The sequence below is a fragment of the Antedon mediterranea genome, chromosome 6, assembly GCF_964355755.1.
Source record: "Antedon mediterranea chromosome 6, ecAntMedi1.1, whole genome shotgun sequence".
Lineage (NCBI taxonomy): Eukaryota > Metazoa > Echinodermata > Crinoidea > Comatulida > Antedonidae > Antedon > Antedon mediterranea.
This window is the reverse complement of record NC_092675.1, coordinates 25,889,303-25,917,136: the sequence shown is the minus strand read 5'-3', so window position 1 is coordinate 25,917,136 and position 27,834 is coordinate 25,889,303. Positions and strand designations below refer to the sequence as shown.

Genomic DNA, 27,834 nt, shown 5'->3' with positions numbered 1-27,834 from the left:
TGACGGACCATCAAATTGACCACTTTACAGTATTTCAACTATATTATAGAGTGCATTTTATTCTCATGCACTTAGTTTCAATTATTTTATTCTCTTCAATGAAAAAGACTGTCATTTCTGATTTTTCTTCTACCCATTTATTTATTTATTACATAAATACGGTATGCCTATCTATTACATATCCATCCTAGTATTGTAATGTTTAAACATAGTTTTATATTTGTAAGTCTGTTTAAAACTAAAATTATAATTTTATATTTTTCCTTCGCTCTAAAATTACTTAAAATATGCTCGCAGTCGGCAATCCATGATTAGCAGGTATTTTTGGGGTGGTTTTTGTAGTTTTCGTTCAATTCCTGCTGTGCGAAACATTTTGCAGCTTCAACATCACATTGGCAGAGACCAGCAACACATTCATCACTTCGTAAAAAGAGTACTAACCAGGAGGAATCATATTCTGATGCAGGTTCTAAAAAATAGCATAATTATTAGTACACTTTTAATACATGGTTATCGTTATGTGATGATTTTAAACATTTCTCTAAACATAAGTCATGAACTTTTCCGTTGACGTGATGAGAACAACAAAAGTTCGCGGCATTTTCTACTGCATTTAAAACTAAAAATGAATTAAGCTCGTTTTCTTCTAGTATAGACGCATGCGTAGAGTGGGATTTAGAAGATGGAAATATGAATACGCATGCGTATAAGCTGGCGCTTTCGATTTGCGCGAATAAAATCGGCTGAAGACATTTCTTTGCTCCGATTGGTTGGACAGTTCTTCGCATTCAAAAATATAGACATAATATTGTGCCCTCGGTACACACGAATAAAATACCCTAGTGGAAAACTGGCTTATAGATATACATATATAAAGCATAGTGTTTAAAGATGTATTGTCCCCCCATGAAAAATGAAGATTAATTAAATCAGACTTTGAATACCTTATTTTGTAGTTAATATAAAGTTAATCACTTCCGTAGAAAAAAAATGAAAAAAAAAAATGTTTTCACTTGTAAAATGAAAAAATAAATGGTTAAATTCAACCAAAAATCCATTGGCTGGCAGCCAATTTGACCATTTTTTGCTTTAAACTACATTTTTTTCAGGTAAATACACTTTTTTAGACCCAATTTTTGGTCAAAGTGGATAACTATTACGTTACATTAAAATGGAATATTCAACAATTGTTTTTTAAGAATTATTTTTTCAGGGGGACAATACATCTTTAATTTAGCTCTGTTGAATGCTTCGGATATAAAACACTTACTGCATGTTATAGTCGGTTCTGCGGTATCACAGTTTTCTTTTGTGTATTGATAGGAAGCGGCATAAAGATTAAAATTGTTCTTGCACGTGTTTGCATTACGGAGGTTCTCGTAACAATCGTCATGGACTTTACAACATCTACAGAGATTAAGAAGAACATTTTAGCTCCAAGTTCAGGTTAGAAATGTATTGGTATACTGTATGGCTTAACCTTAGGCTCAGATCATTAATACAGTATTAAAAAATGGTGTAAAATATCATAGGTCATAGGTCATAGGTCATATATAGATAAATCGAACAAGAGACAAATAATAACTGATACATAATTATTAATAAATAATCAACCTCGACATCGAATTCAACAGAAAAGGTAAAAATAAACAGGAAACTATAAATTCTTTTTTTAGAAATGCAGCAACACTTCTCTCCTCAAATAAAACGCCCACTATCTTAACCGCTGTCTACACTATCAAACTAGTTGACAAAAAACGAGGTGTGATATGCCCAAATATGGTAGTGAAAAATGCAGCAATACTCAAGTCTTCTCTCCTCATATAAAACACCCACTCTCTTAAGCTCCGTCTACACTATCAAACTAGTTTGACAAAGGAAAAAGTGTGATGTGCCCAAATACGGTAGTGATAATATGATGTCATCGTGTCCATATAAATAACTTTTTGTTTTAGACAGAGCTTTAGAAAGGACACAAATCCTTACTGATCTAGGCCGTCGACAGGCTCGCCCTTGCCTCCTTTGCCACAGTAGCATCCATAGCCATTGAATTCGAATAAGACATCCATTAAATTTTCTCTGTCTGTTGCACATCTGAGGATTGTTGCAAATTGTATCAGATCCCTTTTATGTCGCTGAATTGTACCGCCATAACATGCTAAAATAACAAATATGCAGTTAAGATATTGTTTGTGGTTGCATAGGCCTAGGCCTATAATATTTGCTATTATAAAACATTTTTTTTTCCTAATTTCTTTCATAAACGTTAATATATATCGTATATAAGCTTAGAGTTTGCGAATTTTCTTTTTCTGTTTGTACGTTTGTTGATATGGATACAATTTTTCCAAAATAAAAAGAAATTGAATTGAATTGAATACAACAAATTATAACGACACGGAAAAGACTAAACTGTATATCATGTCCAATTTTAATACGTTTCAACAAACGTAGTTCCTATATATTGTGAACATGCTAGTTCATTTCAAATGTTAATACGTTTCAATATACTATATTAAATATTCAATATATTGTTTCAAGGTTCGCATGGCGAAATCAAATGTTGATATAAAGTTTGCGGTACACCACGTGTATTAGTTCTGAAAAGAACTGTTGAGTTTCTCGACGTTTCGATCAATATACTTTGATCGTTTCAACAAACGTAGTTCCTATATATTTAGATCCTGTCCTTTAATTACATAATTAATATTCCCATAGGCCTATCTCGTGCATATTCTACATCACTCGCTACCAGCCACTAATCAATACAGTACAGTTAAAATCTGATTTGAGATAAGAAAACGTTTTTTTTATACATAATTTGAAAATGTCATGTCATGTGATAGGAGAATGTGAATGTGATAGAATCAATGTGACAGGATATACTACGTCACATTAGCATGACATTATCATTATGACCAGGGAAGAGTTAAATTAACCCTTCCCTGTTATGACCAATTATAAGGGCAAGGTGTTATATCCAAAAATGACCAGCAATTTTACGTCATCCCAACGTCATACCAATGCCATTTAATGCGAGCCATCTCACTTGAGAACTTTGTATTATTACGTCATTAAAAACTATTCCCAAGTTTGTTTCGATTTGTCTACAAATTTGCTGTAACAAAAGTATCCGCGTTTCCTTTTGCACTTACGAAAATGAAAGATTTTAATATGATTTTAATAAAATGTCCTTATAATTATAGTCCTATGATGATGAATACATTATTTTTATTTTAATGAGTACTGTAGCCGTTGGTATAAACCCAATACTAAAATATTTATCCATATCGATATCGGAAATAGAATTTAAATTATTTGATAAACAACTTCTTCTAACATGGCCCTAAATGTATATGTTATTCGTATTCATTTGCTTCAATACTCTGAACCTGAAACCTTGATTTTAAAGATGTATTGTCCCCCAAAACATGACAAATGAAGATTAATAAAATCCAACTTGAAATATGCCATTTTGTAGTTTAATAAAGTTATTTACTTTCTGTACAAAAAAAACCCAAAAATTATTTCACTTATTTTACCAAAACCGTTGTCTGACAGACAATTTTAGTATTTTTTGCTTTAAATTACATTTTTCAAGTAAATAAATTTTTTCTCGATTCAGTCACAGTGAATAACTATTACGTGACATTAAAATGACACATCAAAAAATGTTAGGAGGACAATTTATCTTTAAATATTCCCACTCACCAGCGACCATGACAATACACAGCACAACACTAAGACGCATGTTTGATCCTTTTCTTGTAATATTTACCTGTAAGAACTAAAATGTATATAAGATATATTTAATTTTAATATTTTCTATTTCCTATTAATTTGATTTCAATCTATTTGGAAAATTACTGAATCGTTACTTCATAAAATCGGAATAATTGTTACAAGATATTGTTAGACAAACGAAACTGTCTATAGGTTCAACTTTCTTGACTCCTGATATCTGATTGGCTATTAGTATAACGTGATATCGAAATGCAATGCTGCTTGTGTAATATGATTCAATACTTTTTCATTATATAATAGGCCTATAGTTTGGTGAGAGTTCGTTAACAATATCCAGCCACCAAATTTGTGCATCAGTTGCATAAGGACATTTGAGTTTCAATTTCTTTAACACAAATCAGGTAAGGGTAAATATTGTTTATGTTGTTTCATTATTATTAACAAGCAAACCGATCGATTTATCGATACTCGATATCAATCGATTTATCGATACTCGATATCATCCACACATTCACACGTGGATTTTACTAAAATTCGTAATTATAGGTGTCATATTTACAATGTAAACACGTGCTAATTCAGAAGAAGATGTGAAAGTAGCCGACAAATTATCTTTGGTAGTTATATTTACACTAGGCATATTTTATTAGGCCTATATTTGAATAGGATAGTGCCTAAACAACAACTAGAACACACCTCGGCACTGACCTATTAAACAGAATTCTTCAGCAGGTAAGCCGAAAACGGATATTGTTATATATAAAATTGTACATTTAAAATCTTGTTTTAACCACATTTACCAACATTTATATAGGCCTAGGCCACAAACATTGCATATTGCGTAGGCGTATTAGCACTTATATAATATTAAGAAGTAAAAGTAATGTCGGTGATATCGTTGCATGTTATGGGAGGTCCCCATATGACATGCGAGTGCGAAAACAGAAGTGTAAACTTCTCTATGCAGGATCCTTGCCATCATTTATGCTATGAAACTGTATTTATAAACGATGAGTAAATAAATGTGAATTGAATTGAATTGAATTGAGTGAGCATAGTAGGCAAATCCCGGTAATATCCGTTAGAACTAAATTATTATTCATATAGGCCCAAGATAGTCCTATAGTTCACCTATTGGTCTAAGAAAGTCCTAGTTTACAGCCTGTTCTACCGGTACGGTATCATGTCTAGCAACAAAAAACATATCACACGGTATCATGGCTGCTGACAGCAACGCCCATATCACAGTACTTTCCTTTCTTAGGTATTGTTATATACGAAAATCCAAATCCAATATCTAAGGCCAATGGTATCCTCTTCAAAGTAAAAACGTATTTCCTGTACATATACTTGCAATACATTATATAACCCCCTTATCTTGTCAGTACATCTCCAATATGGAAAGTTGTATAGGGAAATGACTATGCAACACTATCGAAAGCTACTTAAGTTACAAAAAAAGTAAAACTAATAAATTCAGAGAGAGAGAGAGAGACTAGATCACTTCCCTTATTTAAACATACGATTTGTTATCTCAACATCTTCGACAATTACCCCTCCTTGTGTGAAATCATAATCATAATCAAGGTATTATAGTAAACTATAATGTCATTATATAATATTCACTATAATATCTCTATGGAGAAATCCTTGATGAAAAGTAAACGCGCAAAAACCTCACAAAATTTCACAAAAATGTACATACATCTCATAACTTTAGCATACATATTCAGTCATAAGTGTTCATCTTATGGCTTCTAGTCCTAGTTTACCCATTAGTTAATTTTCGTTCAACAGGTACAGGAATTATTTGTATTCAAAATGTTCTCGTCATTCCTTGTATTGGTTTTCGTGTGTCTATCCACATGCTCAGCACTTCCAGGTAAACAATTATAATTAAATCATGTATAATACCATCAAAATTACAAGTGATAGATTGCTCAAAATATTTCAGGTAATAAAGACGCTCTGCATTTTCATTATGATATTAATTATAATTAACTATAAATATTTTGTATTTAGAAGCTATCCACTGTGATACAGTGTCAGTATACGGACGGATATAGAATACATGTATTTTTACCGTTATCATTGGGTTTTATTTTTTTTTAAAGGGAATTAAAGCCTTAGTTACAAAAACCGTCAGACTCAATAACAATTAAAAAGAGACACTATCACGTCCCTTATTTAATTTTTGTTTGTTTTCTGTTTAACTTATTAAAGACAATTTGTAATACATTAATCCTAATAAAATGTTAATAAATTTAATTTTTATCGTTTTTATAATTTTTTCTTCAAAAAAAGGTAATCGGCATCGCCGTTCTCTAGGTCAGATGTCCGATATGATTATGTGTACAACTGGTCGCAGTGCATTTTATGAATACAATGGCTATGGATGTTATTGTGGGTTTGGAGGCTCCGGTGATCCAATTGATAATACAGACAGGTAAGCCTATATGTAAGGCCTACTAATTTAAATGCCATTAGGCAGCAGATAGCCATCATCGCCCATCTATTTGACATTAAAATAATTCCTCAACACTTAGGCCTATCAATCCTCATACAAATTAAAACGTCTGAAAACGAAAGAAATTCAGTATCTAAAAATCATAATTTATGGATAGAAATCTTGTGTTGAAGAGGTAATAATATTATATAAACATATGTAAAGCCTACTTGTTTAAATGCCATCTTGATTTTAATCTGCCTATTTTATTATTGTGCTATAAAATAATTTTCGATTTAAAGAATCTTCAGGAAGATGCGATTTTATTTATGGGTAAAGTGTAGGTTGATCTCAAATTATATTTTACACTTTTGTTTGTACACTATCAAACTAGTTTGACAAAAAAAGTGTGATGCCAAATATGGTAGTAGTATGACATCATCATGTCCATAAAGTTTGATAGTGTGACACAGCTTAATACGCACACTTTTACATTGATAAAATACTAATACAATAATTTTCTCAGATGTTGTAAGCGTCACGATCGATGTTACGAAAAAACCGATTCAAGCGAGGGAGGTCCTTGTTATCGCTTAATGCCGTATGCTACCAACTACCGCTACAACACACGGAACTGTCAGTCTGTGACTCCAGAAGTTGAATGTGGTAAGAGCCAATGCCTAAGTAAAGACTATTTCGTTAATGCTTCTCTGGATTGAAATAATTCCAAATCTAATAAAAGAAAACTTGAATCAATTAGTAACATTCTGTTTTTTTCGCATTAATCAGTAAAACATTAACCTAGTGACCGAATAGCCCTTTCAATAATTTTTTTAAAATAAGTTATTAAACGGAAGGTTTAGATATTTAATTTGGCATTGGTTAGCCAAAATAATTATTTTAATTATTATTTTATTTGTGTGTTTACGTTCATTTTACGTCTGTCTTTCAGCCTCTGCGTCTGCTTATTCATCATGGTACGAATGGCTTTACAGAGACTGCGCAATAGCGATATGCAAATGTGATCGTCAACTGGCATTGTGTTTTGCTAGTGCTTCCAATTCTTATAACCCAAGTCATGTTAGACACGACAAGTCACAATGCTAAACTGAAGACTGTTTCATAACTTTAACAAGCCTCTCGGAAAATGTATTTTCTTCCGCGAGTTTGGTAGGAAATGCTGGCGTTCGAAAAAAAAAAATACAAATGCATGCATTTTTTAAGTAATAAATGTTATTATCATTTTATATCGTTTACTTATTTTTTGTTGTACCCAAGACCCCAAAATGCTCGACCGTCTTGTAGACCGAGTCCGACGGTATGTTCGTTTACTTTGTTAATTATATTATTTTAGTTTGAAAAGGGTTTTATACGTGAAAAGAATATGTTATTCTTCTAGTATGGATCCTCAATATGATTCTAGTTGCTGTATTGTCTATTTTTCTGTTTTTATGTCATATTGAAATAAAAATAACCGTTGACGGAAAACCCCGTTTTTCATTTTGGCTGTTAAAAATTAGGCAGATAGCAATCATTGCCATAGTATTTGAATACAAAAATCCTCAACACTTTTCATACAAACTAAAACGTTTTTTGAAAACGATGCCAATGAAAAAGAGACTTCCAGTTAGGCTCCAAAACATAAATAAATTATGTATCTCAAAATAATAATTGGTGGATAGCAATCTTATGTGGCGGAGGTAATACTATTATATAAACATATTACACATTCATAAGTCGGAAACAATTAGAGAACAATAAGTCACATGAAATTGAACTCATGTGTATAAAGATAGTACGATCGTTACGTCACAGAGGTAGTCTTACGACTTAGCTGGCCTGTCTTCTTGATAATACTACTTAGAGTTGCGTTATCACCTGCAGTCACACGGTATGTATAGTGAAAAGTTTTACTTTAGATTAAACCTGTGATGTACAGCTGTAGACCTAATGCATTCTCGGGTTTGAGAAATTATTAAGTTTATTTTACTTGTTGATAATAATAATGAGTTTAGGTATTTAACCTCATTCTAAAGTACGTATTTCTAGCTCTAATTTCGTAATAGGGCATTGGCTTTTATCGTCATAGATATGAAGTTAGAAGATAACACTATCGTATAGGTAAAGGTACAAATATGTATTAGGTCTCTACAGCTAGTTTTTCATCACGATACAATTAACCAACGAACATTGGCCGGTACGCAGTCTGAGCAGACGTTAGTGACAACATGAGGATTGTAGCAGCAATACTAAGCATAGTTGTATTGTCAAATGTAAATTCAGGTTGGTTGAACTTCTTTTATTGCTAGGTCTACATGTTCGAAAGTTTTTTTCACTGCTGATTATAATTTAATTAGTATGGCAAATTCAGCCTGATGAGTGTGACGCTTATCGATAATCATTAGGCTCTAAGGAGATTGTGTAGTTTAACTATAGGCTAATCGAAATGGCAATGGTCGCCCATCAGAATCTATAGGATCTGATCACTGATTTTGATTTGATATATTTCGACATTATCATGAACAAAAGAAAATAAAAACGAAACAACAAACGGAATCATTTTGTATGGTACCGGGGATAGCCCTCATCCTAAGGGTCCCCTCAACATAAACAAAAACAAATCAAGTTAATCGCACACTGAGTCAATTAAAAACTGATTTCCAACCAATATCCCGCCCAATCAGACACGTTTTAACTAATTCAGCTAGCAACAATGGTCTATTTTATCCAGTTTAAATAACAGAATTATGTTCTGTAATACATGCTGTAAATAATGTATTTAAAAGCCTCTTTTATTTCCTGTAGGTGCTGTTATCAATGCGCCACATCGCGCACGGCGTGAACTAAGCCAATTCGGCACTATGATCCAATGTACAACGGGGATTGATCCTCTTGAATTCGTTGGGTATGGATGCTACTGTGGATTTGGTGGTGAAGGAAAGCCAGTTGATCACATTGACGGGTAGGTAAACCATTTTCACGAATTGGAGCAACTGGCGTAACTAACACCAGGAATGAGTATATACACTATGACACGTTGTATTGTCAGTGTGTTCACACGTACGCATTAGAGTTAATCGTGTAGAACGGATTTAAGCTGATTTGAATCATATCAGAATTAGGGCCTATATCCGACGTGCATTTGGTGACTGTGATTAGTTAATTATCTTATACCTCCGTGCCGTTAACTCCGAGAGGTACAGTACATCCGATAATGTAAATAAACAATGCAGAAAACCGACTCATATGTTATTTAATTCCTATAGAGAACGAGTTTAACATATCTTAACTTTCGCACATTGAATATAATGCTTACATTCGCTTTTGAGCGTATACTCGACAGTTACGAACACGACGTATAGGCCTACAAGATATCGCATGGTATCGCGCATAACGACAAAAACAGTCACATATGACTTAGTTTCGCGTGTACGACACACTTATTGTGTGATAATATGGATGAGCCTGTTACCGTCCTTTTTGGAACAGTCCCGCAATTTCTTGTTGTTTGGCATGACGCCGTACGGTAATCGACTGCGATGTATATATTCATGTTTCATTTTTATTCCTTTCGTTTGCATACAGATGTTGTCAACAGCATGATTTGTGTTATTTGAAGGCAGTGAACACAAAGAAATGCCCGTCCTCATCGTTCACCTACGTCGCATGGTACCGCCTTAAATACTCAGAATGTGGAACCGCAAATGCTGATATATCTTGCTGTATGTAACGTATTAATCAAATCGATATACTTGATACATATTAATCAACAACAACATTTAATCAAAAAAACAAATCGAAACAATTTTAATTAATCAGAAATTCAACTTTTAACTAAACACATTAACCAACTCGACAACTGGTACAATTAGCTCCAACCTACCGAACAACATTTTAGAAACATCAACAGCAAAAGTCATTTTTATGAAGGAAAATTTTGTTTCTACAAAAATTTGGAGGCAAAAAAAACTGAGAGGTAACTACCAAAACTACTTTAACTATGCTTATTGGTGACGGTGGTGGTCCCAAGTGCATTTACATTCTTACTGCATACTAATGACTCTGCCCAGAAAATATGGTAGTGATATGCCCAAATATGGTAGTAATATGACATCATTATGTCCATAGGCACATCAAATTGTTTTGTCACATAAAGTTTGATCAAGGAATTGTAAAATAAATAAAATAATAATTTGCAACTCCCTGGTTAGACAAGGTTTTAGGCTATTAATACGTAAGTTAATAATAATAATGAATGCCTTTTTTTTACTTTTGTAGGCCCAGCTAACTCGTATAGTTGGTATAAAGTAAATAAAGAATGTGCAATGGAAATTTGCGAATGTGACCGTATGGCGGCAAAGTGTTTTGCACAAGGAAGCTTATTTGAAGGGTACCGGTACTACGACAGATCTAGCTGCAGTAAATAAACATTCACTGTGTTTGTCAGTTCAAGCTAAAATAATACGATAAAGGCTGCTTGTAGGCCTACCATAGAAGAGAGTAACAAAATGTATCGATCCATTTTGCGCTTTATCGTAGTTATAGTTTGTGCCGGCCATCATTCCTGTTTGAACAATCTCTAGATGGCTGTACCATTTTAGTCTTATTTTTATCTCACCGGGCTAAATTTTTCCGGGTTTATATTACATATACTATTTGAACAGTGAGGAAATCATACGTAAATGTTTATTTGTATATTTGAGATTTATTTAGCACTTATTCGGGCAATAACACTCATGTATAGTTGGTCCTATAGCCCTATTATTAATGGTATTTTAAAATTAAGTAAAATGGTTATGATGACGCCATCAGCGGTATGAAATGCAACCATACGCATAATTATTATGATAATTTTTATTCACACTCAACATGGAACAGAAAATTTTCTTCTCGTCATTTCTGATACTGTTATGCAATTTATATGCGAGTGAGGCTGTTAATTCAAATACAGGTACTGTAGTTTAATTTTGTGCCATGACCAAAAGATGAATATATAAGCCTTGGCTAATCTACCTTATAGCCTAAGAATTTTGTACACTGTTTAAACACTATACTAGACTTAAGATTGCATATTCCTAATACATTAGTAATTAGTTTAGTAGTGATTCTGTATGGTGCACGTTTACGGTCCGAATGTTTCAAAATTATATAAACAGATGCATACAATAGTGATAGCAAAACAATACCGTTGTAGCCTAGGCCTAATTGTTTTTTTTTTTGTATAATCTACTACAGAATTGTTTCATATGATTATATTCAACCTATTATCGATTATATGATATTCGGTTGATAAGTTGCATAGCAACATGGTAAAATATCATGCGTGAAAAAATCATTTATTATTTGAAGTGTATTTCTTGATGATTTAAACTCAATTGTTATAAGAGATAAATGGAACAATCGTATAGTCCGAATAAAATGTTATCAAATCTACCTATCGCGGAACATAGACAGTTAAAGGTGAGTAACCGAGACGAGTATGTACACAACCGTTGCATTGTCCGCGGCCTATCTCAGAATTAATCATTTAATGTATCAAATCTACCTATCCTATCGCGAAACATCTGAGACAGGGTGAGTAGGCCTAATCGAGACGGTTAATGTACCCAAATGTTACACTGTTTCCACTTTATATTTACATAGATACTATATTTTTAGGTTCGCATCGCCGATCTAAAAGAGCATTAGACCAATTCCGATCGATGGTAAAATGTACCACACATAGACACGTTTTGGAATCGTACAACCACTACGGGTGTTGGTGTGGATTTGGTGGGGTTGGCACCCCAGTCGATGAGACCGACAGGTGGGTATAAGCTGTAGGACTTTAAAAGAGGCGCTTTGAAGCCAAGGTGGCGCCTGTGTAATAGGATATTGAATAAAAACAAGAGAAATTTGATCAGTTTGACTAAAAATAGGAGATATCTACAGACGCTTTGATATCGAGCAAATATGATCGGGGTAATAATGTGCGGGGCATTGAGAGCTTACTTAAATGCGCTATATAACAATAAACTATTATTATTAATATTACTGGTATTTTTTAGATGTTGCAAAAACCATGACCAATGCTATGGTGAGGCCATTGATACAGGCAAATGTTCTAACATTCAAAGTTATATAGCACGGTATAAGTTTTCTACCACTGGTTGTCGATCGGATGCAAGTCTTACATGCGGTAAATATTATTATATTGTGACTAATATTATGTTAAGTTTTGTTTTCACTGGGAAATGCAATAAAAAATCTTTCTCTTTCTCTCCACGTCGCGCGTAGCCTACGTCAGATGTTTGCGTCATAATGGCCCGTTCAGACATAGTTAGTTATTTATCCTGGTGAATTGGTTTCTACCTAACAAAATAGCGATGGACTGTGCCCATGGAACCAACTTACTTATTAATAACCATTAATGCATGGATTCAATTTCATCCGTCCTAACGCGTGGTTCCCACTAGAACGCAACGACTGACGCAAAGTGATGCAAATAGCATTTGCTTATGTTGTGCAGGTTGCTTTGCGTTACGTCGCAAGTGGGAACCAAGCTTAATACATCCTTAGCCCTCTTTGGTGACATAACTAATGTTACGTGGTAGGCCTATACAGGCCGAATGTGCGCATGATTCTGTGTTGTTTGATGCAACTATTATATTGAGGCAGTTTTGCATTTTATTTACAGAAGATGTTTTCCAGGAAGACACAGATTGTGGAAAAGCAATTTGCACATGTGACCGTGAAGCCGCCCTCTGTTTCGAAACTGCTTCATACGACTCCAAATATCGTAAGCACAGTCGAAAAACATGTAAAAATCAAATCAATAATAATGCTCAGCTGTATGTAGGTCTATAATTCTTTATAAAGTAGGCTTGCGGTATGCCGAACAAGGAACGACAGTACCATCAGGAATTCGATTACTAAAGGAAGCATAAACGTCATTAAAAACTTCCCTTTAGGAATCACATGATGAACCATTTAGGCATATACTTTATTTCGACTTGAAAACTAATTATAATAATACTTCCTTCTGTATTATGATACTCAAATTGTTTTCTTTTCTTAATCAAAGTTGCTACAATAGACAGATATTGGAAATAAATAATAAATGAATAATATCGAAGGAAATGAATGAATTAATGAATGAATAAACCAAAACCACCATTATTATTTTTTCCTCCATGCCAAAACTGAGTTCTTATCAGGGTATCAGAAATGCCACCATATGCGAACCAATCTCCTCCTCTCAACCGACATAAAAAACCATGTACAATATATGTAAATATTTCGTTTAAATGTATTAGAAAGTTGTCAACGATATAATAGTTATTTTGTTTAAAATAAAGAAAATATAAAATCAAAATAGTCTTATATTTATTTGCCAAATTTGTTCTGAGCTGAAAGTAAAGTTATGAGAAAAGAATTCTTAAAATACAATCAAATTAAAATGTTGTACAACCTATAATGCTGGTAAAACTATATTCCTAAGCTCTGTCTACTAAATTATGTAAAATAAAATGTAAAGTAAAAACAATTGACAAACCTGAAAAAAGTTGATGCAGCAACGACAAGCTAATGTTACTGGTTGAGAAAACCGACCTATTTAAATACTTAAGCTTGGTACCCACTAGGACGTAACGCAAGGACGTAAACGCAACGCAAGCGTGTTGACCAATGAAAAGTGACAGTTTGAATAATCCATCGCTTGTGATTGGTCAAATAACTTACGTTGCATCACATCCTTGAGTTGCGTCTCTTGTGGGAACCAAGTAGGATAAAACATTTTCGGCTTATTCGGACCAATCAAAACTATGGAATTACATCAATAACAATCCTGTCCAACAATCAGGTTTCAAAGCTGCTGCGAATATTGCGATAAACACTAGCTTGGATCAAATTGATTGGACGACAGCATGAAACTACTTTAAAGTACTCGAACGTTATGAAATGAATACAATGAGTGTAGCCTAATTGTCAAAAGCTGAAATTATTTTTTTTTGGAATTATAAAACCACATTTAACCATCCTATATTTTCTTTAAATTTCTTCATTCTGTTTACTTACTTTTGCATTTTTTTTATTTATTCAGGTGGTTGTTTTTTTATGGTTGGACGATAAAAAGAATAAAAACAAATAAATAAAAAAAACCCCCTTTGCATCTTCATGATTCGGCTCTACGTAAATCAATGCAATATCCAGTATCGACTTTTCGGCAATTTCAATCGAAAAAATTAGTTATATTTTTCCAAATATCCATCTACTTTATGGAATGGGCGATTCGTGATGGTTTAATCACGCTCGTAACAGTAACATAAACGATGTTGATAAAAGGTTTGCGGTACACCACGTATATTAGTTCTGAAAAAACTGTGAGTTTCTCGACGTTTCGATCAATATGCTTTGATCGTCCTCAGGACTGAGAATAAATAACCGAAAAATACAAAAAACTACTATTAGTACAGGGAATTTTTCGAAAAATGGAACGTCGACAAAGCTAGATCACACCCATTTTGCGGTATGGCGAACGAACCAACAACAGGAAGTTTGATCGATATGTTAATACAGCAAATTCGGTTTGGGTTTGATGTGAATGCAGCTTTAAATCTAATTTGAACATATTCAGTAAGATGTTAGAAACATAGAGTTATCTGAACAATACCTAAAATGGATGCATTGAAACGAATACCATTGCTTTAGTGTTACCAGGAATTTTTATTCAAATATATTTTGCAATTTCTCTCTTTCAGTTAAAATGTAGGTCTAGTATATTTGAATAGGTTTAATTCAAAGTTTTTTTTTCAATTTCAAACATTTAATAATACTACTTTAGTAACATTCACTATTTTAATACAGAATAATGTACAATCCTTATAAAAATGGCGGTACAAATCAACAGACCTAATTCGAGATTGTTATTCATTGCAATGATGTAACAATTAAAACAAAACATAGCTGGAATGTAATAATCAACTGATTTTACATCTGTCAGATAAACTATATTTATAAATTAAAGTTATAAATATATATTTTTATAACGGTTAATTTAGGCCTAATTTCAATTTGAAACATAAACTTGTTATAGGCCTAACAATTCGAAATTGTTATTCATTGCAATGTTGTAACAGATTTTTTAAAACATAGTTGGAATGTAATAATCAACTGATTTTACCCGTGAGATAAAACTATATTTATAAATTCAAGTTATAAATATATCTATTGTTATAAAATAGTTAATTAGGTCTAACATAAACTTAACAATTATACTTCTATACTATATAATAAGGAAACAAACCGCAAAGATATACACAATAAAGTATACAGTATAAAACACAAGTTTTAAAATTTTGTGCAAAATGACACTCCTTTACAATTAATAAATAACAATTCATAAAACAGTCAAAGTCATATTTATATTATTATATATATTAGAACACACACAATTATTATATAAATTATCACTTTTAAATTAACAAATATTGCTATAATAAATTATGTATATTAACATTTTTTCAAATTACCTCAAGCACTGCCGTAGAACACAATTACGTTAAGAAATCATAAATATAAACAATTTAAATCAAATTACCTTCCACTTCAAAAAGCTGTATGTGGTACTCAAACAGTGAAGCTGTTACCCTATTGACAGACACAAGTAAATACACTATCATGGTAAAGAACCAAGTTATTATATAGAATTAATAATAAAAGACAGCATCTATTGTGTGTATAGGAATGCGTGTAGAGCAATCAATAAAGTAGGGCACTGTAACAATTTGCTACAGTACTACAGAAAAGTATGAATAACTGTCATACAATGGAATGGTTCAAATTCTAAACATAAGCACCATTGATTGTCTTTTATAAGGGTTTTCTAAGATGTAATCACGTACACATATTGACTAGTAACTCTGAAGTTTGAATGGCGTTAGCTTAGACTAATGTAATAAGTATTTATTTATATTATAGAGGTAACCTTCAAAGCTGAACCAAAAGATCCTAAATTTATTTTTACAATTAAAAACACATTCAGAATACTAGACATTCCCAATGGTATCCGGTATTGAGAAACTGTAACTATTTTTACTACCAGTAGGCCTAACTATCTATAAAAACCCTTATTCAGACCCTTTTCCGCATGAAAAACTTTCCCGTCTGTAAAAGCTTTAATCTGTACTGATATTTAAAGATTGTAAAGGTAATAATATTATTTTCTAACTGTCTTTGATGTACACTGAGAGTTCAATATTTTCAGTTATTTATTTGTATGGCAGACAATAAAACATCTCCCTATTCAGTATCTTCATTCTATACAACACAAACAATTGACAGCTGAATTGGTTCTAATGGCTCATTCTTTAATTCTTAATTAAATTTCCACCTATCAAAAATGCTCAGTTTTTACCATCATGCTTTCTGGGTCATCAATAAATTCTTTCACAAAAGATTTAATTTCTTTTACTGTAATAACTCTACCAAGTTCTTTAGATTGCATCAGAAACTGACTAGAATGTGGATAGAAAGCTGCCCTCTGGTGGTCGTTGCCACGGACAATACAAAGGCGTGGATATATATGAAGCGAAGGTACTATGTGTTCTGTTAATTCGGCTGCATGTTCTGTATTTAGAAATAAATAGAGCTACATTTTAGAATTGATTATTAAATCCAAAATGCAATGTGTAGGAATACATTATGTGTCAGTAATTTGGATTGACAGAAAATCAATAATAAAACAACCTGTTATTAATTAGATGATAAAAATAATATAGTTAATTAATTATAATTCCATTCATTCAGGAACCCAACAAACAGGTTGTAGGACTTTTCAGAAACATTCAATTGGAAAATACAATATGCTCTGTTGGGTGCATCTAAGTGTGGATTATCTCAAGGGTCATACGCCAACTTGACCCTTAGCATTAAGGCCTGTGCCATCTTGGTTAATCATTATATGGATCCTTTCTTAAACAATATAGTTTATGTTTTTCTTCATAATAGTTCAAATTATTATTTTTGTATGCTAATAATAAGTAATAATGATTATAATTTAGCGTTACCTCAAGCTCGTATTTCTTTAGGGAAGTTTAGGATTAGTTTTGAAGGAGCAAATTTATGGAATAACATTTCAGTTGAATGATTATGTATCGGAAATCTTTTATAAATTAAGTTTTAAAATGTTTACCCGGTTCCCACAGGCTGTCTCTTAGTTGACTCTCTAGCAGTTTAATAGTATCTCTATGGGTATTACACATACTGTGGTGATGTCATTGATGTTTATTTTTAACCCAATTTATGTGTGAACAAAACATACTTACCAAAAATGTGTCTGTGATAGCCATAAGGAACAAACCTAGTAGCCCACTGAGGAAATTCTTCAACTAACAACGTTGTTATAACTATTTTGTTGTAAAAGGTGTAGGCGACATCTGTTAAGGACTGAGTAAATAAAAAAGTAATACACATAAATGAAATCAAATGTGCATAATTTGGTCAAAAAAATGTGTTTGTACTTAAGATACAGAATCATTATTTTTTTTAATAAATTCACCTCAAGAAAAACTGAATGTGATGAAATATTTTCTCTATGTACTAACGCAATTAGTACAGGTTGACCAGAAGAAAAAACACTGCCCTCATTGTCATGATCAACTGCAAAACTATGTTGAGAAAGGAAACACGAACAATGTTTTAAAATAGACATAATAAAAGAAACAATATATGCCAAATTTAAATTAAATTTATTAAATTAAAAAAATTCTCTAATCATCACTGGATCCTTGCATGTTCCTAACCCCTGTGGCGCTATACAATTTATGGTTTCCAAAGATTTTAAAAGAATGAAAATGATTATTAAAAAAGTGAATTACCCTGTAGATGTGTGAAATGTATCCATAGTAAGATGAGTGACAGGAAGACGGCTATGATCACGAATAAACAACGAGATTACTTCAGTGCATTGAGCATGATCGTCCTCACATCGCTGATTATTACGAATATTGTACCTATGGTGCGCAAAAGATGAGAAAGGTATAGCTCATCTGTATGGTTTTTATTAAACCCCTTAAAATCACATTATACTTACATTTATTATTACTCTATAGAAATGTAAATATTTAAACATATTTATACTTTTAAATCAGTAGCGCACTTAAATTACAATAGTGATTCTTAAAAAAATACAAACGCATTCAAAATACACAATTACAAGAATAAGCAAACAAATTCACAATACATTAAATAAAGAGTAAATCAGTTTATGTAAAATTCAGTTTATTCACCTGTGTGGTGTATGAAATTTGTGAAGTTTCTTTGTCGAATCATCTTTTAACGTAAGAAAGAGTGGTGTGTTAGCACGCATTATCAAAGCCTCTACACCATCTTTCCTCTGCATCATAATCTAAAATATGAGAAAATTGTTTATAAAAATGTACAAGAAAAGAAATGATAAACCTGTCACTATTGTCATACTTTATGAGATAATACAATAAAAAGTAACAGAAGAAAAAATTATTATACAAAAAACAGAATATTCATGAGTTGAATGGTGAGAACATTTCTTGAGTTGAAAAATTGACTGAACAGTTACAGATGGTGCGCACAACAAGTTGAGTTCCGAACGCGATCAGTCAACAACGTCACATGTAAACAATTCTTAATATTTTTACAAAAAGATGAACGTGCATTAAAGCCATTCATTATCACTATTATATATCACTTTTTCATGAGATAGGGCTTATTCCAAATGATACGTGATGCATAATTAACCAATCAAATTAGATGAATTCAATAATGTGTGTTATAATTAAATATATAGATTGCTAGACAGTAGGTTAGTTTTAGAATGAAACAAGTTTAGCTTTAAAATGAAACATTATACTGCACTATGCTTTATACAGTATACTGAGGTAAGGTTGTTGAAAACAGTATAATATTAATTAATTTCATAGGTAAGACATTTTAGACATTAAAGAGTATTATCATAACAGACCTGAGATACAACAAGATCATCTTCTTTATCCTTTAAATCACGATCGGGAATGTTTTTACTAATTGCACCATAACATTTAGCAACACCAAATAGACGTTCACAAGCAACGGCAAAGCACTGATAAGGGAGCCAAGATGTGTGACCAGATGCCGATCTTAGGTAGTGGTAGGCCAGACGACGTGGTAAGACAGTTGCTAGTACACGCACTTCCTCATCTTGGTTATCCTATAAAAAATATATATGTTGTGTTCAATTTTACAAATAAAGAAGTGTAATACTGTAGTTTGTATACATATTATTGTAAAATAAAAAACTTTTAGGCACAGAAATTCTGTACCTATGTATTTGCCTGGAATTAAATCCAATATAAGTCATTTTAAACATTTTACGTACAATCTTCGAGTCATCTAACTTTGTCCAATCAGAGAGTTCTGTTACCGGTATAGAAACACGAGACAACCATTCCATAATTTCTTTTTCCTGTAATTAAAACAGATACAAACGTAATTTACAGCTTGTATCGTGGAGACCACCACATAAGCCTGTAACCAGGAATTTTATAGGGTTTTAACACCGGCATTAATTGTCAAGAACTAAGCTGGTTAGGCATATTTACTATCACTTTCGCTAGTCTCTACTGTGGTGTGATAAGGAAACCTAAACAAAAAGTGTAGTTTTTTCAAATCCCTTCTGGCTACTAGCTTGTAATAGTACATGGGATAACACAGATTAGAATACTAGCAAAGATAACATGTATACTACACTACTGTAGATCTTTAGACCAAGATACGGGACAAGACTAGAGCAAATATTAGGGAGGTTTTGCAATCTTACGAATAAGATAACGAAAACGGATACGTCACGCACACGTATTCGTTTTTCGTAAGCCAGTAAAAATCTGTTTTGCATGGCAACAAAATATTGAGGGCGCCGTCCAAAATATGACTGCGGTAAATTTGAGCGAAGCGCAGGTACTTGTTGCTTGGTGCTTGGCTGCCTAGGCCTAGCGTAACATCAAAGCGAGTGAGGACTTTAAAAAATGCTATTTATCAAAATTGACATGGCATTTTAGTAAATTACTTTAGTAAATTACTTTAAATAAAAGTATAATTATATTATAATCATGAATCATTCCTGATTCAATTGCAAAATGTGCAAAATAGATCAAAAACTATACTCGTTTTGTAGTTACGAATATGATATGTGATATTCGTCAACAAGAATACGCTTTACGAATATGAAATGGGGATCAGCTCAAAAGTTTCACAAATGTGTGACGTATCCTTTTTCGTTATCATATTCGTAAGGTTGCGAAACCTCCCTACTGTCTTGTGTGAGGGACTTGTAAATAATTTGATCAATCACTGAAGGCCAGATGGCTTACCTCTATGTAGCCATGATAGTCAACTCTAACTAAATTGTCTCTATTCTTTGATAAACAATTCTCAACAGCATTTTCTTTGATTGAACGAAAAGCAGACACAGTTGGAAAGCCTCGGATCTTAAGTCGATCACACAATTTAACATCTTCACTGCAATTCATCATGTATACTGAGGCACCCTCTGTAACAAAAATAAAACATAATACAGTATATACTTCAGTAGAATTCATTAAAGAAGTAGAATACAAAAAGCCATGTTTTAAAACCTCTCTAAAATAAAGCTTGGAACTCACAGTTTTGTCTACTTATAGTACATTTTAAATGTTACACATTGGAAAATATAACTACTTATTGATTTAGGCAGGAATATAGTCAAACAAACTTTTCAAACTGTAACCATTGTAATATAGTGTTTGTTGAGGTACTAATGAAGACTCTTACTCGCTTAACTGTCGTAACACATATATTGTTTATTCAGTATAATACTTCAGTACAATATACAACTATAAGTATAGATAAGGAACGGAGGATCAGTGATGCTGTCGGTGAGGTGTGAGTGTAGGTCTGCTTCTGAAGAAGTGGCTGTGAGGTGTGTGCTCCGTGAGGTGGCTGTAAGGTGTGTCTGGGCTCTTCTGAAACTTGGGGGTATATTGGCTTCGGTTCATTTGCATATGTCACTACGTCATCTGTGAGGGTAACGATTGGTCCTAAGTTGGTCCAGGGGTGTTTAAGTGGGAGTGATTGATCTTATCTGGGGAGGTTACAATGATAAGTTTGTGAACTTATTTGAATTCTGATACAAAGGTCGATTTCTTAATTATAAAAGTATATCATTATATTACACCATTATAAAATAAAACAAGGGCAACCCAAAAAAAAGAAACAGAATGTATGAGTTGGAATTCAAGGTTTTGATCAATTTGGTTATCCTTGTTTTTTAATCCTAAATTATTCAGTGGATCTTGTATTAGATCTGGATTAGAGACATTCATAACATAGCATAAAACTAGAAATAAACACTGTTTTTTTACCTATAAACTCAGCAGCCTTTTTAACTCTCTCAAAGACCTTAAGTTTGCGAGCACAGTTGCTACACTTATCACGAATGAATACAACAACTGACACCTTGACAAATATACTCTGCTCTTTTCTTATACCAGATGAAAATGGCCGCTGGAGATCAAGTGGTGAGTCAGATGTCTCTATCAGAGAGTGCCAGTTTGCTGCAGTTATCTGATTCAATGATCCAATTCTCTTAACTAATTTCTACAAAATATAACATTCAAATAAATGATATTGTTTACTTAGTTGGCAGTCCATATCTTATATAAACTACAGACTGTTAAATATATAGCTGATTACTTGATAGTATTTGTTAATTCTGATTAGTAATTTTAAAATTAATGAGGAAGATGCTTTAATACTAAATTGTATTTGACAATGCTTGTGAATAATCATATAATATCTAGAATATTGCAAGACATCTACATACAATGAGGAAAGCTACCTTCTGTTTGTTGACTTTATTCATTTTTACATTCTTTAGGTCTGGTTTTGGATCTGCATCCCTGAGTACTGTTATTGGTTGGGTGAAATTAGCATAAGTAGAACACATTTCATTGGGTTGCCAGACTCCAAACTGTGGATATAAAATTGTAAAACAAACATAACTTGTTTTAAATACTTGTTGACAATGTACAAATTTGAAAAGTCGAATGTTGACACAGCTCACTGAAAGAAAAACAATTGTTGCTATCTACTAACGAAAATATTATGTGCCTGGATCTGTAGGAAGGTTCTTATTGGGTAAATCAACTGTACTGCAACAATTAATGCCATGAAAAGAGCTTTCAATGCAATGCTAATACTATTGCCATTATCAGCCCTCAGTGGCGTAATCCAGAGGCCTGAGGCCCCTAGTTTAGCTGGAGGCCTCGGGCGTTTTTTTTTTTCGGACTTTTATAAGCACAGAGGCAATGAACTTCAATGAATTTACCTTTACATCTGAAATTTCTGAGAAAACTAAAAGTTGTAACTCATTGCCTGATTTATCTGTAAGTGGTAACTCCTGTTGTTTAATAAATGTAGCAATGTTCCAAGAGGATGGTAAACCAGATTGCAGAACAGCTTGATGAATAGTTCCTATAAAGTTTTAAAAAGTTATAAATAAAGGTTTTATTGCATGTTCAGTAATTACTTGTTCATTCTTTCTTCATTTATTTTTCTCCATACAAATAGTAAATATTGAATATCGAAACGTGGCAGGCTGAAGGCGCTTGACCTTTGACAAGATCGCCTAAAATTTTTTAGTATTATAACTTTACAATACTTAGTGTTGTATATTCTGGTACAGCCGCTCCATAATCTCTTTGCTTTTCTTCCTTATATCTATATTTTTTAATTTACTACTAATAAATATCTTTTTTAATATAATAATAATAATAACAATAATAATATATAAAAAAATTATTAAATAATATTTATCGCATAATATACAATCTACGATAAAATTATATAAATAGCCATTTTTATAAAGAAACAAACATGGCATATAAAAGCCATATAAGGTCAAACTTACTTTTAGCCTTGTGTTGTTGTTTCTTTGGATACCAAAATAACATGGTAAACGGCACTGATTTTGCATATGTGGCATCTACATAGCGGTAAACAACTGAAGGATAAAAGTTTAGTTTCATAATTGAAAAATACTAATATCTTTAATATTTATCTCTGTACAAAAGATACTTCTTTTTATTAAATTGAGAAATTAAAAACACTTTTATCTTCTATTATCTTATCTATTTGAATAATAAAAATACAAAATCAATTAATCGAATGGCAAGGATACACTTAGGTGTGTTGTAAAATATATATTATAAAGCTCTGTCTACACTATCAAACTTTATGTGACAACAAAATGTGATGTTCCCATAATGATGTCATATCACTACCATATTTGGGTATATCACTACCATATTTGGGTCAAACTACTGTAGTTTGATAGTGCAGACAGTGCTTAAGTTACTATCTTTACCTTCAGCATCAGTTGTAAGATCCACTAGACCAAATCTCAAATCAATGTTGAGATTCTCAAATGTTTGTTGTGAGCGATGAAAAACGTCTAAATAATGGGTGTTGTCAACTCCCCATGGTGCATGAAGACAAACAAGGATAGCTTGCTTGATCTTTACCCCCTCTAGTACCTCCTCTCTGAAGTTGTTCTAAAACAAAATAAAAATGTTGATATAACCAATGCAAAAGTGCTTACAAAAATACGGTTCCAGTGCAGTGCTTATGCAATGAGGTTCAGATGTAATACCAATTTACGCCAGTTTTGAAAAATACAAATTTAATGTTCAAATTCCCCAAAGACCACATTTGATTGTTTGTTTAAGATTGCTTCCTACTTTGACGTAGTGCAAGGACGTACATAAGCCCACCAAATTAATTTGACCAATCACAACACGATATGTCGTTACTTGTGATTGGTCTTTGGATTGTGCCTATGTTGGAACCAAGCTTTAATATCAATCACAGATTCAGACTTTTGAAATGGGCCTAAAAATTGTAAAACTGAACTTAATCTTTTTATTTTTTTTTTTTTCAGGGGAAGCTTGGGTCATCTATAAGTATTATCGTTGCTTACCAGGTTTAAGACAGTGCTTGTGGACGTCTGGGTCACTAAGAATGATTCTAAATTATTTTGTGTTACTTGACCATCTGTGAATCTTGCCAATGTTTTTGTAGATCCTTTTGTCCATCCTAAAACAAACAGCATTTCAATAATTTTTCTTCAATCAAACAAAATAATAATACCTTTTGTTTATTTAAACTTACTATGCTGTGAAAGGTTTTTTTTCATTTCCGAATCTACTTCAGGAAAGAAATGCATACACATGAACTCTGCAAAAATGGCTCAGAACTGGTTTAACTCACTTACCAGAACCATTAAATGCAATTACAGCAGGGTCTTTTTCAACATTAAAACGACGCTTCAGGCTTTCTTCATCAACTGAACCAGAATGCACCATCAGAAAATTAACAGACGATTTGTATATATCAGACAACTAGGGGAAAAAAAGTTTTATGTGGAAACATTTTCTGACTATTTTGTTTAACACTATATTTTTTAATTTATCACCAAGTAAATTGCTCCATGGTGAATAAGAGCAGTAGACTACTGTACCTATTTATTTGCTTAAGTCAAGATAGTGAAAAATGTAAGCACTATACCATAGCAGTTCTATTTATCATAAGAATCATTAAAGCTGAAACAATATGCATAAATATTTACTTCTGTTGTTGTAAAGAAGTTAAGTTTTGGTTTTTAAAGTTTGATTTTCAAAGTGAGTGAGTGGCCGAGCGGATGTGAGTGAGTGGCCGAGCGGATGTGAGTGAGTGGCCGAGCGGTTAAGACAGTGGAACCGTAATCACGTATCCATAACATCGGCAGGGGTTCGAGGCTCACTCACTCCATGGTTCTGGTGGTAGAACGAGTCTTCTCGGATAAGGACTATAAACCGTAGGTCCAGTGTACACAACTTGCTCGTGTGCAGTTTAAAGAACCTAGTACATCTTTCCAGACGAGTAGGGGGTTACCCCGGTGTATTAGTACATCACAGCCACTGATCACCAACTGGGCCCTCTGGGAGATCAGTCTTTGACTGAAGAGGTCAACCAGTATAAAGATAAAACAAACAAAGTTCATAAACACAAGGCTTAACATTTGCTTTGATACTGATCTACACAAATTAGGGACACATAAAAGAAACACAAAAACAGCAATACATCACACTTGTCAGGTAACCTATTGAAAAACAAACAAAAATAAAATACTCACTACTATAAGAATCATTTCGACATCATAATGATGGACAGTACCGGGAAATGCTAAGAGTGTTATATTAGCAGTTTTGATTACATCATCAATAGTAGATCGTCTAGCCTCGGGCAATCGTTCAAGGTGTAGTAAGTACTAAAAAATTATAGATAAAAACATTATAAAACTACTTTGGTTAATACATAGTATTTATAAACAGAAGATAATCTATAAAAAATTAGGCCTATTGGTTACAGTATTAAAAAAGGCCTCAAATATAGAAATGAAATAAAAAGGGGTCCTGGGTTCAAGTCCCGTCACATGTCAGGATTTTTTTTAAGGACAAAATTACAACTCCACTCCCAAAGACTTGTAATAAGACTTTGTTTATGTAGAGCATCTTGTGTGTTTTTGTCCTATGAACCTCTGAGGGTCCCTCATTAAATATGGTAAAAAAAAAAACATAACATAAAAGCTTTCTAATGATTAAAACATTTTATTTTGTCAATGCAGTAAAGAGCTCTGTCAATTTAAATTTGTCAATGAAGTACAGTTCTGTCTACACTACATATGTGACAATATATGGACATGGTGATGTCATATCACTGCCATATTTGGGGATATCACTACCATATTTGGGGATATCACTACCATATTTGAGCACATCACACTTTTTTGTTAAACTAGTTTGATAGTCTTAACAGAGCTTTACAGTAATTTAATCAAAATTAAAAGTACTATTATAAAGTTCGTACCAATTTGTTAAACCATTTATGAAGGTGTTTCTTGGTTCCTTTGCCATGGTAGTCATGTGGTGAGGCTGTTCCAATGTAACATGTTAGAGTTGGCAATGATTGCGGCAATGTAATGCTTGATAAATCCTGACGTGTCTATTTATAAAAAAAAAAGGAATAGTTTTTATTATTTCTTTTTATTATTTACACTGGAAGCATACTTTTCAGAACAAATTAATTTATAATATTTAAAAAACTAACTGTGTCAATAAATCCAATTTGCCACGTTCTACAATGAAAATCATTTTCTAGAGTTTTCCAGAATTTGTAAATCTTCTTTTCGAAATCAAGACTTGATTCTAAAAAGAAAAAAAAAACAAATGATTGGACATATTCAGAATTTAAGTCAGCATAGCGAGTGCATCCTCTAGTAAATTTTGTGTATCAAAGCTTATATGCTTTACTTTACTTAAAACATGTATAATTTATAAAAAAATTTATGAAGTTATTCAATTGTTGTTTACCGTTATTATTAGTATATAACACACAGACTGGTTCATGTGACGCTCTCTTGACATTAAATTTCAATGTGATTGGTTGAAAGGGTTTTAAAAAATGGTTTGCTGTTTTGATTGGCTCTCTCGGTGCTTGCAAGTTCTCAGTTTGGAGTAATACATTCGCAGACGACTTAAGATCTAATCCGGAATTTGAAGAATTTTTTGGATGGAGGTTTAAAATTGTAGCTTGCTGTTTTTTCTCATTAAGTAATAATCCTTCTGTTTCATCTATAAATAAGAATAGTATTTAGTAATAATTACAAACATCAAATACATTCATGGTGAGTTTAATAGAATCATCATAATACATACTCCAGCCAGGGAGGAGGATCGAAATCCGAATAGGCTAGGCCTATGCCTACCTAGGTTAGGCCTAGCTAAAAAAGGCATTTGGCTAGTTACTAGTCTAGTACACTACCACTAGGCCTACTTTACCACTACTACAACTACAGTACTGGGGGGCCTACCACCTACCTACTACTAGCTAGCCTATTGTAGTGCCGCTACACAGATGCTTAAGCGGATCGCGTCGTTCTAAACACCTGGACGCGCTCCGCCGTGCGTATCTTGGAATGTCAAGTATGTTAGGGACACTTGAGAAGTCGACGACGGAAACCAAACCTATATTATTACTACTCACTTATTATTATCATACAAAGACTATTACAATGGTGAGTATTTTACGTTGTAGTCTTTTATCGTAGTTAAGGAACTAAACCAAGAGACTAGCAATCTCTTTACTATTTAGTATTTCCCCTTTATGCCTAGGCTAGGCTAGGTCTTATATAGCCTAGCTAGGCCTATATAGGCTAGGCCTCTAAACTAGTTAAAGTTAGGCCTATAGGCCTAGGGCCTAGCCTAGGCCTAAATAAATAGAGAATAGGCCTGGCCCTAGCCTAGGCCTAACTAAAACTTTTTAACATACCATTATAGTTTACATCAGTACATCTAGTATGGTAGAGTAAAACATATATAACAAAGGGAGGTAGTAACGATTGAAAATTTAATTTCATAATGTTAACAACACTTTTAGCATATTATAAATAGAGAGGCTTAACCTAGGCCCACTAACTAGACCCGCGACACTAGCTCGCAGCAGCAGCCGAACACGGTGGTTAATGTTTGTTGTCGCTTAGCGTGAAGTCAGGTGGTTTCGGAGAACCAATGGCAGAGATT

At 32.9% G+C, this 27,834-nt stretch overlaps 4 protein-coding genes across 7 annotated transcripts; 2 read left to right on the top strand and 2 right to left on the bottom strand.

Annotated features, from left to right (window-relative positions):
• Positions 1-121: 121 nt before the first annotated feature.
• LOC140052216 (phospholipase A2, minor isoenzyme-like) lies at positions 122-16,529 on the bottom strand. 2 transcript variants are annotated; one of them, XM_072097674.1, is made up of 5 exons: positions 15,768-16,529; positions 3,712-3,787; positions 1,987-2,158; positions 1,271-1,407; positions 122-469 (listed from the first exon to the last, which is right to left on the bottom strand). In XM_072097674.1, the coding sequence occupies exons 2-5, from the start codon at positions 3,749-3,751 to the stop codon at positions 312-314; spliced, it is 507 nt and encodes a 168-aa protein (XP_071953775.1). In that variant the 5' UTR covers positions 3,752-3,787; positions 15,768-16,529; the 3' UTR covers positions 122-311. The 2 variants fall into 2 exon arrangements, with proteins under 2 accessions (XP_071953775.1, XP_071953776.1); XM_072097675.1 differs by lacking the exon at positions 15,768-16,529 and adding an exon at positions 13,725-13,807.
• On the top strand, positions 1,369-7,437 carry LOC140052217 (phospholipase A2 AP-PLA2-I-like). 2 transcript variants are annotated; one of them, XM_072097677.1, is made up of 6 exons: positions 1,369-1,446; positions 4,053-4,145; positions 5,542-5,626; positions 6,049-6,190; positions 6,717-6,856; positions 7,143-7,437. In XM_072097677.1, the coding sequence occupies exons 3-6, from the start codon at positions 5,566-5,568 to the stop codon at positions 7,295-7,297; spliced, it is 498 nt and encodes a 165-aa protein (XP_071953778.1). In that variant the 5' UTR covers positions 1,369-1,446; positions 4,053-4,145; positions 5,542-5,565; the 3' UTR covers positions 7,298-7,437. The 2 variants fall into 2 exon arrangements, with proteins under 2 accessions (XP_071953778.1, XP_071953777.1); XM_072097676.1 differs by having other exon boundaries at positions 1,405-1,446; positions 4,045-4,145.
• LOC140052214 (uncharacterized) lies at positions 8,045-13,500 on the top strand. 2 transcript variants are annotated; one of them, XM_072097673.1, is made up of 8 exons: positions 8,045-8,081; positions 8,335-8,473; positions 8,996-9,152; positions 9,776-9,912; positions 10,469-10,609; positions 11,849-11,996; positions 12,238-12,368; positions 12,867-13,500. In XM_072097673.1, exons 2-8 carry the CDS (start codon positions 8,419-8,421, stop codon positions 13,034-13,036), a joined length of 939 nt encoding a protein of 312 aa, XP_071953774.1. In that variant the 5' UTR covers positions 8,045-8,081; positions 8,335-8,418; the 3' UTR covers positions 13,037-13,500. The 2 variants fall into 2 exon arrangements, with proteins under 2 accessions (XP_071953774.1, XP_071953773.1); XM_072097672.1 differs by having other exon boundaries at positions 8,280-8,473.
• Positions 16,530-16,552: 23 nt separating the features above from the next.
• Positions 16,553-27,754, bottom strand: LOC140052212 (uncharacterized). The gene is made up of 20 exons (XM_072097670.1): positions 27,584-27,754; positions 26,626-26,886; positions 26,363-26,460; positions 26,123-26,257; positions 25,389-25,523; positions 24,489-24,615; positions 24,195-24,310; positions 23,583-23,769; positions 23,127-23,219; positions 22,545-22,690; positions 22,056-22,187; positions 21,580-21,814; positions 20,551-20,729; positions 19,560-19,646; positions 19,167-19,391; positions 18,457-18,575; positions 18,046-18,180; positions 17,727-17,835; positions 17,494-17,614; positions 16,553-16,795 (listed from the first exon to the last, which is right to left on the bottom strand). The coding sequence occupies exons 1-20, from the start codon at positions 27,669-27,671 to the stop codon at positions 16,563-16,565; spliced, it is 2,961 nt and encodes a 986-aa protein (XP_071953771.1). The 5' UTR covers positions 27,672-27,754; the 3' UTR covers positions 16,553-16,562.
• Between the last annotated feature and the right edge of the window lie 80 nt (positions 27,755-27,834).

What these genes read in the sequence shown, in the direction of transcription:
- LOC140052216 (XM_072097674.1), bottom strand. Translation starts at nt 3,751, where the DNA reads ATGCGTCTTAGTGTTGTGCTGTGTATTGTCATGGTCGCTG. An exon ending in GTGTATTGTCATGGTCGCTG is followed by an intron (nt 2,159 to 3,711) that starts GTGAGTGGGAAT and finishes TTGTTATTTTAG; the next exon opens with CATGTTATGGCGGTACAATT. An exon ending in CCTGTCGACGGCCTAGATCA is followed by an intron (nt 1,408 to 1,986) that starts GTAAGGATTTGT and finishes TAATCTCTGTAG; the next exon opens with ATGTTGTAAAGTCCATGACG.
- LOC140052217 (XM_072097677.1), top strand. Translation starts at nt 5,566, where the DNA reads ATGTTCTCGTCATTCCTTGTATTGGTTTTCGTGTGTCTATCCACATGC. An exon ending in CCAATTGATAATACAGACAG is followed by an intron (nt 6,191 to 6,716) that starts GTAAGCCTATAT and finishes TAATTTTCTCAG; the next exon opens with ATGTTGTAAGCGTCACGATC. An exon ending in GACTCCAGAAGTTGAATGTG is followed by an intron (nt 6,857 to 7,142) that starts GTAAGAGCCAAT and finishes TCTGTCTTTCAG; the next exon opens with CCTCTGCGTCTGCTTATTCA.
- LOC140052214 (XM_072097673.1), top strand. Translation starts at nt 8,419, where the DNA reads ATGAGGATTGTAGCAGCAATACTAAGCATAGTTGTATTGTCAAATGTA. An exon ending in CCAGTTGATCACATTGACGG is followed by an intron (nt 9,153 to 9,775) that starts GTAGGTAAACCA and finishes GTTTGCATACAG; the next exon opens with ATGTTGTCAACAGCATGATT. An exon ending in CTACGACAGATCTAGCTGCA is followed by an intron (nt 10,610 to 11,848) that starts GTAAATAAACAT and finishes CTATATTTTTAG; the next exon opens with GTTCGCATCGCCGATCTAAA.
- LOC140052212 (XM_072097670.1), bottom strand. Translation starts at nt 27,671, where the DNA reads ATGAAATTAAATTTTCAATCGTTACTACCTCCCTTTGTTATATATGTT. An exon ending in GTTATATACTAATAATAACG is followed by an intron (nt 26,461 to 26,625) that starts GTAAACAACAAT and finishes TTTTCTTTTTAG; the next exon opens with AATCAAGTCTTGATTTCGAA. An exon ending in ACTATCATGGCTACATAGAG is followed by an intron (nt 19,647 to 20,550) that starts GTAAGCCATCTG and finishes TTTTAATTACAG; the next exon opens with GAAAAAGAAATTATGGAATG.